The following is a 10,410-nucleotide window of genomic DNA, read 5'->3' as shown; positions in this document are numbered from 1 at the left end:
AGTTGTAAAAAAGATGAAACTGGCCAAAAAAAATCCGTTTGACTTTTGATGAGACAAAAAAAGAGTAATTCAACGTGAAAGTATGACTTCATCCATTTCATTAATATAATATTGATGGTAATTGACTGATAATTTAAAATTTGAATAGCTAAATGAATTTGAAATCCTAAAAGTTGTGAAAATTGAAATAAAACTAAATATTTGTGAAATAACGTTTAACGTTGTGTCACAAATTAAGTAGAAAGAGTATAACATAAATTGAAAATGATAAAGTTGGACACAATGCGCATTTCCCCCCTAAATGTTGCATACTGAAAACATTGATAGAGCTATAAGCCAGGAGCAGAAAGAAAAGAAAAAGAGAAAGAAAAAGAGAACATTTATTTATTGTACTGTACTGTGAATAAAAGAGAGTGAAGCCTAGCCTAAGCAGATATTTGCATTAAACTCTAGTAAATCAATTGGCTAATGTAACAACTATCCAACATTCTCCCAAATGCATTCTCTGAATCCCTAAAAATGTGATTGCAGAGAATCAAACTCGCTGTAACCCTATAAAACATTTACATCTTAGGCAAAATAGAAAAAGAAAAAGAATGACAATAATATGTAATGTACAACTGCAAAACAATCTCTCTAAAGAGAACTCTGGTAGATCAATCATCACAAAATGGTGCCCAACAACCAAATATGCAGGAACAAACAATAGGCAATAAGACCTAGCCTGCCCCTTGGATGACTCATCAAAGCTCGACTCGAAGATACCCTGAACATAATAGGAAACCAAGTGTTAGATTGACAAAACCGAGCAAGCACACCTGGAGAGGTAGAAAGTTAAGGACTCAAAACTTCTAGTAGGCGTCAATCAAAAACAAGAACTGGACACAACTCCTTCCCTGCACCAATAACAACTACGCCTCAATCTCAAGCAAGTTTGGGTCCGCAATATGAATCTTCACTGACTATGTCTCCATTTAAGCTCATCTCAGACAAATAGTATACAAAACACAAAATTAAGTACTACAAGTTCTCTACATTTTCTACTAGCATATAAATCTTTGACACAACCGCCCCCCCCCAAAACCCCCCAATAGACCACTCTCAAAAAAATCATGTAAGTAACAAATGGTAGAGAATGTTAGAAAATCATGGTATGAGGCATGAGAACCTAGCAAGATAACATCACCATATCTGTTGTCGCAAGAATCAACAAGCAATGCTTGATCTGAATCTAATGTCTCTGAATTTTGATTGGCAAATGTTATTCCTAGACTTTAAGAAATGCAGGAAAAAATTGAAATTTCATCCATAAAGTCAATGAGAAGCTAGCAAGAGTAGCTCTAAGATATTACCAAATTCCGTCAATTCGGTCGGCAATCATCTTCCCTTGCCCTGGAATAAGACCTGATGTATTGAGAGACTTGAATGCATGACCTGCACAACAGGAGAGAAATTTAAGTTTGTTACACATAAAATTCTTCTTCCAAAATTTTCAAAGTTCCATAACTATACCTTTTTCTTGGTCAGCTTCCTCGTCATTTATTAACCGTTCAGATTCAGTATCTATATTTATTGCAAGTTGATCCGTAGATCCCTTCCGCAAAGTTCGGACATGAGCAGCTGATGTAACTGAAGAAGAGGCTAAATTCTTACTAACTGGCACCTGCAACGACACGAATGCAGCAGGTTAGACTGCTTTGTGCACCCACATTTTCTTCCCAGTTTATAAAAGAAATGTTAAGTCATACCACTCCACTTTATATTTGCTTTGCAAGAAACAAGCATATATCATTTTTGCAATAGCATAGCGATGCAGAGAGGTAATACAATTTACATAAGATCCTATCATCACCACAGCTACTTTGAGAGGAAAAGCAAATAATAAACGCTTGAGAGCTCCTTGAGTAAACACCAATGCGAGAGAAGTTTGCACTGGAAAACAAATGCAAGTGATTTAGGCAGCAAGGATACACAAATTTACCTAACATGTAGTCTGCTTTGATTTGTGGAAAGCAAACAAGTTTGAAGTTGGCTATATAACCTAAAATATAATTCATGTAAGGTTCCTCATATTACGCCAATGTACAATAAGAAATAGATTTTTAAATTTTTAATTAAGAGAATTTGAAGTCCTACATAATAGTAATTTTTTATGATTCTTGTTGGAGACTTAATTAAGTAAATAAAAGTGTGCTCTATCTATAAGCTTAAGCTTTTAGATGAGATGCTGTCACACTTCAACACGGTATCAGAGAACAAGCAGAGGTTTTGGTTTCTAGTCCCATCGCGACCCACTATCAGAAAGAATATCCACGTGCTTGGACCATAAAAAAGAATCAAGCCTACACGTGAGGAGGCATGTTGAAGACTAAATAAGTAAATAAAAGTGTGCTCTATCTAACACCTTAAGCTTAAGCTTTTAGATGAGATGTTTAGACACTTGAACACTTCTAAATTGCAAAAGAGAAGGCTCCAAATATATATAGTATCATTTCCGGAACAGCGGAATGCTCTTCACGAATCGCCAGGGATTAGCAAATCAAGGAACTGTAGGTTAGAAATATACGCATAATCAAGCCACAACTTGCACATATGTAAGTCTTCATTCTTGTATTCCTGCTTTTAATCGTGATCAAGATCCAAATCAACAATAAGTTGAAAGGGGTGTTATTGAAGGTATCTGATCTGATGAAGAAATCATTTTGTACAACTCAACACTGGCAGTGTCAAAGGCAGGAAGACTAAAATATTCAGAATGCAGAAGCAACAACAGATGGCACATATTTTCCCCCGCTATCTTACACATACGAGATGTAGAAAATTTGGCCATGACCGTGCTAAAGAGCATTTTTTGTCAGAAGAAAATGGTACGTCAAGATATCTTGATGGTCAGAAGGTCAAATGCATTGATTGCAGTTCTGTTTATCCTGGTCTCAGGGATGCCACTTGGGCGTTTCATGGCGATCTAAGTAAATCATATAGTTTGCTTATTTAGTGTGATTTATCTTTTGTATGCATTTTCTAATTTATCTTGCATTATAATATATATACCAGCAATATTTTACTATATCCTTCCATGAACAATTTTTCAACAGGCATCAATAAGCAGTAAAATAATGTACAAGTTGCAGATTCCATGAAAATCTTGTCTCTATCGAGAACTTAAAAGAACAAAGGAACTAAAGCGCAACTTAATTATTACATATTTGTCAAACTATTATTTTCTAATCAAATTGTCAAAAGACCTTTACTCTCGGCCTCTTTAGGTTTACTTGATCAGGATGTATAAGCTACATCCTTAGAGAAAAAATTAAGAAGGCAAGCCAACTAAAAGATGACACTGCTAAGGAAAAACACATGACCAGCAATGGTCGCAAAAAAAGCACGATAGATATTGAAAGTAGGCAATGTGTGACTACTGAAAAAGGAATGCAATGTATTGCAATCAAACGTACCACATCTTGAACTTCAGATATCTCTGACTGAGCAGGCAAGGTAGCTGTTTCAAAGATGCCCCTTTCCTGGTTGATCTCAAGTGGTGTAACCTTAAGTTGATTAGAACTTTCTATTGACTTAACCTTACTTGATAAGTCCTCAACAACCTTTTGGGTCCCATGCAAGTCGGCAAGCAGCTCTTCTGTTTTGGCTTTCAAATTTTCAGATTCCAAAACTTTGGCAACAATCAGCTTATCAAGCATTGGTAACAACCCTGTCACCGGAGTCTCTTTCCGGAGACCAACCAAATTATTGCTTCCCAGTTTCTGTATCATATTTTCCAGACCAATTGTGAGTTCTAACAACTCATTCTTCATCTTTCCATAGTCCTCCTCATCTCTAATGTGCTCTTCAACTTCTTCCTTCAAATGCTCAATTTGCAGCGTCTGTTTCTCAAGGCTTGACTTTAATTCTTTATTCTCAGGAGAAAGTGAGCTCATCTGGAGCTGCAATCTGGGGAAAGTATCAACTACATAAAATAGCTTCCTGACATCAGGTGAATCATAGGCCTCTGCATCTCCCACATCAGGCCCCATGAGTGTTTCCATCCCATTTATTTTATCAAAAAGAGATTTCATATGAGATGCAGAGAGGGTTGAATCTTCAGCCTCTGAAAGAATGGTATAAAAGCAGGCCAATAGAAGACAGTAAGCTACTATAGCCACGGCCAATATTTTCATAATTTAAGAAAAAAAAAGTTATAACATAGTAAACAAAGTCTGTACCTTGAAATTTCAGTGAAGCTTTAGAATTAAGAGACAAAACTTCAGCTTCTTTCTCCCTGATATTATCCTCTTTTGCCTGATAATCCTCTAACTTAAGTTTCATCTCATTGCAAAGATCATTTGACGCTTCTAGATTAGTCTCCAGTTGGGAGATCCTCTCTTGGTGAATCTCCTTTTCTTCCAAGACTTTCACACAAGTATTATTGCTTTCTTCCAATTTAACCTGCAAATCTTTAATTGTACCAACCATCACATCCACTAGAGTTTTGAATTGTTCAGTAAGATGTTGACTGTGTCTAGCCGCCAATAGCAGCTTCTCAGCGGTCTTTGCGGATTCACTGCTATCAAGCGCCAACTGATGATGTGCTACAGCATCTTCACCAAAATTTCCTAATTGTTCGGGTGAGGTTTCCTTCAACTTTTCCAGGTCAAAGTTGGAGCAAAGTTCAGTTAATCTATTTTGAGTTAAAGCCAGTTCATTAGTTGCATCATTACAAGCAGAAAGTAGAACTTCAAGATCCCTTTCCAACAATTGTATAGTATTTTCCTGCGCTTGCCGACCAACTTCTGCATCTCTGACCTTTTGCTTAAGAGATTCTGTGAGTTCAATCATGGGTAGAGCTTTTCTTTTTGTCAACTGTAGTTTTTTAAGTATTGTTCTGATCGAATCATCCATCAATTGCGAGTAGCATCCAATGTTCTCAGCAAGAATCTTGTTTCTCAATTGGAATCCATCCACAGTTTTCCCGAGATGCAATGTGATGTCACCATCAATTGCATTTGCTTCACCATTGGCTACTTCCTCGATTAGACCATCATTAACAACAGATACTGAAGGAGTTGAGAAAGATGTGTCATCCTACAAAAACAACATAGCAGATAGGTAAGAGAAGTTACATCTAGAATATGCAGACCACCTGATCATATTTCAAAGAGAAAAGCAAGAACAAGGGAAGAAAGAAGAGGAAAAAGAAGGTGCAATGATGATATCACATGATTACCTTTACAGGAGAATGTGGCAGCATTCCGGAATCTATTTCAGGAAAAGAATCCCAGATTTCTTTAAGAAGAAGATCCATGTCTTTTAGGCTCTCAAACTTTTTCTTGAAAGCTTGTCGGAGAGAGAAAAACAAAGCCTCATCTTTCAGAAGTAACTGAAGTCGGCTAAGAAGGGTAGAGAGCTCCAGAACATTAGTTTCTACGCTGCCCTGTGATCCAGCCAACTCTTGCATGCAGGCATCTAATTTGGAAGTCAGAACTAAAAGGTCCTCTTCTGCATTCTTCTTTTCATTAACAAGATTGGAAATTTTGTTTTCTGAATTCAATAAAGCATCTTCTAGTGATTCTATAGTCATGAAAGCATCACTTAGCTTGCTGTTTTGGAAATCAGCTTCGCCTTTGAGATTTTTTATCTCGTTCTCTAAATCAGCTCTACCAACTTTTACCCTGTTATTTTCCTCAGTAAGCAGAGATATGTTTTTTTCTGCCTGAGCCAGTGCCTCTTCAAGGGATTGTATAGTTTCATCCGCCACCTTTAGTTTGTTGGTATGGAAAGTGAATTCCTCCTTGATTTTCTGCAGCTCAGACTCAGCAGCATCCTTACCAAGTAAAGCTTCTTCTTTCTCATTCTTTATTACCAAAACATTCCTCTCTGCCAGGGACAAAGCATCCTCGATGGATTTTCTATCTGCGGACACATTTGCAAACTCCACAGTTTTAGAAGAAGCTTCTGCTATTGCTTTCTCTAATTCTTTTTCAACTGATGCTTTAGCAGCTTCTAGCTCATTTTTGTCCTCCAGGAGTTGAGAGATGTTGTTGTCTGCAGCAGATAATGTATCCTCTAGGGATTTAATGGTTGTCTCGACCTCCAACAATTTGTTGGCTAAAGAACTGGCTTCATCTTTTACTCTCCCCAACTCCTGCTCCACCTCTACCTTTGCAGTTTGGCTCTCACTTAAGTATCCTGAAAGCCATTTGACCTTTTCTACGGGGTCTTGAAAACCCAAATCAGCTGGAAGAACAATACCATCAAGTGACTCGATAACCTTCTGAAGCATGTTATTGCTTTCAACTAAGAACTGCTCTAGCTGATCTCTTTGATTCTTCATAGCCACAAGATCAGTCTCTAGTTGAGGGATACGGTCCACCTCAGCTGAGAGCTTATCAATCTGCAACTTGTGGTCATCAGATACAGATTCTTGCAGATGTAAATCTGATTTGAGCTTCTCTATTTCAGCACTCTTCTCATCCAATGCTCCTTTCAATTTTTCTCGTTCTTGAACAAGCCCCTTGCCTTTTTTAACTGCCATAGATAACTTTTCCCTAAGTAATGCAACTTTCTCCTCGTATTGTTCGAGATTCCTCTCCAGAGATTCCTTTTCTTCCTTTAAAGCGGAAAGCTCCTCGGTAACCTTGACCGAATGGTTTGACAATCTATTCAACTCTGCTTTATCTGGCATCTCTTCTGTGAGTATTTGACCATGTAGCCTCAATTCCAGATCCCTGAGGTACAAATTACTCTGGATCTGTTCAAAGGACTCGACCTGATGCTTATAGGATTCAAGAGAGGCACTACTTTCTTCTTTTATATTCTCTACGCATTTCGTAATGAGTAAAGTCATGTCAGATTGGCTTTGACATACCAATTCTTGGTCGTGTGTATTGATTTTAGATGCCTCTAGCAGCATATTGACGATTTGATACTTATCCGTTGAAGCCTGTTGCTCTTTCTGGACAAGCACTGCATATTTATGCTTTAAATCCTCCAATTCCTCTTGAAGGTAGCTCCTATCCTGTGCTTCTACCACAAGAGAAGCAGTAAGATGACCAATCTCATTATTTGCTGCCTCATTTGCTGCTATCATCTGCTCATGTAACTTTATTACTTCTTCTTTAGCCAGATAAAATGATTCCAGGAGCCAAGCAACCTGTGCATCGGGTCTATTTGATTGTACGGACTGGGGAAAATCAAGTGATGACAGGGAATCTATCACTCTTTGGAGTTGCAGAGATGTCTCATTTAATGCATTCATCTCATCTGCAAGCCACTGGACTTTCTGAATGGTATCTGTTGACTGAAATTGCTCCTTTCCAGTGGCCTTGGACAATATTTCTTCACATTTTTGAAGTATCTTCTCCTTTTGAATGAGAGCTTCCTGCAGTGACGCAGCTAAATTTTCACTTCTTACCAGTAAATCCTTGGTTTGTTCAGCAGCCTCAAGACTATTCGACTTCTCTTGCAACTCAATTTGATATCTCTCCAGTTCACTAGTTTTCTCAGACAGTGACTTCTTCAGAGCATCACGCTGCTGAACTAATGCCTTTCCTTTTGTCACAGCCAAGCTAAGCTTCTCTTTCGTGTTAGCATACCTTGTTCTCTCCTGCTCAGTTTCAGCATTCAGCTTTGTAATTTCAGCATTAGCATTCTCAACCATCAATTTATGCTTATTAAGTTCCTCGGACAGCTTTCCATTTTCATCACTTAAAAAGCTCAAATGTTGGTTTAGATTCACTTCTCTTGTTCTAAATTCAGCCAATACATCATGTGCAGCAACCAACACCCCCACTTCATCCTGCATACTGTGGTCTGGTGCAACTTCAGTTAAACTCTGTCTAAGTTGGTAGACTTCAGAAAGGAAAACGTTATACTTCTCAACTAAAAATGAGATTGTATTCTGGACATGATACATTTTTCCTGTAACTGATTCATCAGAGATTTCTTCTTGAGGAACTGCTGAAGCAAGAGATGCTAAGATCTCATTAGCAATCACTGTCATATGATGCTCCTTCTCAAGTTGAACCTCAGAATTTTCTTGTTCTGAATTTAATTGAGAAAGAGCAACATCACGTGACATTGAACACTCAGAAACCTTTGAATTGAGGACATCAATTTCTTGATTCTTCATATGTATGATGTCATTAAGTTCTCTGATTCTGCTCTCAGTCTGAACTAACTCATCCAGAGCTTCTTTAAGAAACTTGGAGACATCTGTTACCACCTCATGCAATGAGGCACCAGAGGCCAAATCCCTGACTCCTGCTTCACTTTGGTGAAGATTCTCAACTAACTCACTATCATCTTTATTTAGCAGTGACCGACTACCAATCAGATCCTTAAGTTGATCATTTAGGCGAGTGAGTTCGCACATAGATGCTGCTCTTTCTTCCTGCACATAAAGCCAGAGGTGATCAAATAAAATATCCCTGAATATAGCAGTATTTATGTAAAACTACCTCAATTAAAACCAACCTCAGCTTCTCGAGCAATCCGATCTTTTTCAGCAACACTATCACTTAGCATTTTGCGCAAGTGCTCTACTTCAGCTTTCAAATCTTGATCATGTGATCCATTGCTCAATCCTTCCAGTCGACTATCCTGTGCATCATTGCTCTCCTCTACATATCGCGGAGTTTCAAGACCTTCGATGACATCAGGGCAATCAACAAACATGTCCTCCCTTCCCCCATCTTCTGCCATTCTTATATCTTTTGTATCATTCTCTACATACTCTGCTGCAGTCACTGATCCCCCACGATTTAGATCCGTAGCATCCACCTGCAAAGAGTTTGTCCAAGAAATAAGCTCTAAAGATATTATTTACAAGACTAACACATGAGCTATGAAGGTACTAAAACATAATCGGAACAAATATGAAAAAGATAGACAATAATCAAATGTTCCAAAACAGAAGAAGCAAACAAGATTTTTATTAAGACCCAAATTCCAGGCAAGCAAATAGGACCCTAAAGTGTTAGCATGCATGCCTTTACCTCAATATTTAGAAGTTGAATGATTTCACATTCTCCACTAAGTATTTTCTAACATATATGAAGTAAACACATATAATTCAATTAAGAACCCATTTCCATCTAATATTGCAAATAATTTTCAATAAAACGACCTGAGAAATTCATGAACAGCCACTACTGTGCTTCCTCCAATGAAACCACAAGGGTCAAAGCACCCACTCTTTACAACACCATAACTAATGAAGTCCATGTAACAAGGTATAAAAGTTTATAAGCATGATAAGTTTTTGGAAGCTATATTCAGTACATGAAGAACTCTAGAAAACAACAGTAAGGCCATGCACACATAAATGCACCGACACATAAAACATCGAGATAAAAAAATCAAGATAGGCAAAGTAAGACCTGATTATGAGCAGCTGGTTCTACAGAAACTGAAACTTCCCCTCCATCTACAACTACACCTGAACCAGCACTAAGCTCAACATTTTCATCAGATGTGGAACCATCTCTGACCTGCTCTGCATCATTATTTTCTGGCATTGCATGCCCCAAATCTCGCCAATACACCTTGTATTTTTCCTTCAAGAAACAAAAGGGTCTCTGGAAAAGCAAAAAAGATTCAATCTTTATTGGTACCCAATATCAATATATTTCTAAAAAGGTGAAAAAGAGTGAGGAAGAATCAATCTTTCTTTGGTACCCACATCTATAATTTTTCAGAAAAGTGAAAAAGAATCAATATTTCCTGATACCCATTTAGATATTATTTTCAAATGTTTCAATTAGAGTTCAATAAAAAAAAGTGTGATGTCAGACAAGAAAATGATAAGAAAACCTAGAAAAATGGACTACAGATGGTTATAAAAAAACCATATGATGTGAGTAGAAGAATAATTACCTAACGAAGAAGGGGATTTTTGTTGGGTTTCTTGAGTTGTGTTTCGATATGATTAGAGTTGAAGTTGTTGAAGAAGACGATGGTGGTGTGTGGATCTTGGATTTTGGAGTTGTGCAAATCACGTGAAGATTGCAATTTTGGTTGACTTAACGACGTCGTAAAGTGGCAGATGTTATTTTTACTGTTATGAGAATATTGCCTCGGGCTTCTCAAACTATCGGACTTTGGAAGAAGGAAATTTGGAGAAAGGAGGGGAATAGCATTGGGCAAGTGCACGTAGAGTCATTCTTAACTATGCTATTTTGGGATTTATCAATACTTATTTTGTTACGAAGTTTTAAACTAAAAATCTTAACTTTAAGACATAGACAAAAATATCTTATAAAATTAAATTGATAAACTATAATTCAGGACGCATCAAAAATAACAGCCTTTTAGAGTAGCCACTTGATGTCATTTCTACAAAAATATCTTAATACAAACAATGAAAAAACACATTTTATCACAAATTAAAAGAATGAGATTAGTTCTATTTATAAC

General features: G+C 37.3%; 1 protein-coding gene across 3 annotated transcripts; it reads right to left on the bottom strand.

Moving 5' to 3' along the window:
* Positions 1–362: 362 nt before the first annotated feature.
* Positions 363–10,022, bottom strand: LOC104112069 (trans-Golgi network-localized SYP41-interacting protein 1). 3 transcript variants are annotated; one of them, XM_070191576.1, is made up of 10 exons: positions 9,871–10,022; positions 9,478–9,572; positions 9,375–9,441; positions 8,470–8,775; positions 5,222–8,386; positions 4,221–5,079; positions 3,456–4,105; positions 1,513–1,663; positions 1,353–1,434; positions 363–766 (listed from the first exon to the last, which is right to left on the bottom strand). In XM_070191576.1, the coding sequence occupies exons 2-10, from the start codon at positions 9,510–9,512 to the stop codon at positions 664–666; spliced, it is 5,418 nt and encodes a 1,805-aa protein (XP_070047677.1). In that variant the 5' UTR covers positions 9,513–9,572; positions 9,871–10,022; the 3' UTR covers positions 363–663. The 3 variants fall into 3 exon arrangements, with proteins under 3 accessions (XP_070047677.1, XP_070047678.1, XP_009620192.1); XM_070191577.1 differs by having other exon boundaries at positions 9,375–9,449; positions 9,486–9,572; XM_009621897.4 differs by having other exon boundaries at positions 9,375–9,572.
* Between the last annotated feature and the right edge of the window lie 388 nt (positions 10,023–10,410).

This window comes from Nicotiana tomentosiformis, chromosome 12, assembly GCF_000390325.3.
Source record: "Nicotiana tomentosiformis chromosome 12, ASM39032v3, whole genome shotgun sequence".
Classification (NCBI taxonomy): Eukaryota; Viridiplantae; Streptophyta; class Magnoliopsida; order Solanales; family Solanaceae; genus Nicotiana; species Nicotiana tomentosiformis.
This window is presented reverse-complemented; position numbering and strand designations above follow the sequence as displayed.

Bases quoted from the DNA above. Each gene is read 5' to 3' on its own strand.
- LOC104112069 (XM_009621897.4), bottom strand. From the start codon at position 9,512: ATGCCAGAAAATAATGATGCAGAGCAGGTCAGAGATGGTTCCACATCT. The intron at 8,387-8,469 runs GTTGGTTTTAAT...CTTTATGTGCAG, and splicing joins GGATTGCTCGAGAAGCTGAG to GAAGAAAGAGCAGCATCTAT. The intron at 1,664-3,455 runs GTACGTTTGATT...GTGTCGTTGCAG, and splicing joins TATCTGAAGTTCAAGATGTG to GTGCCAGTTAGTAAGAATTT.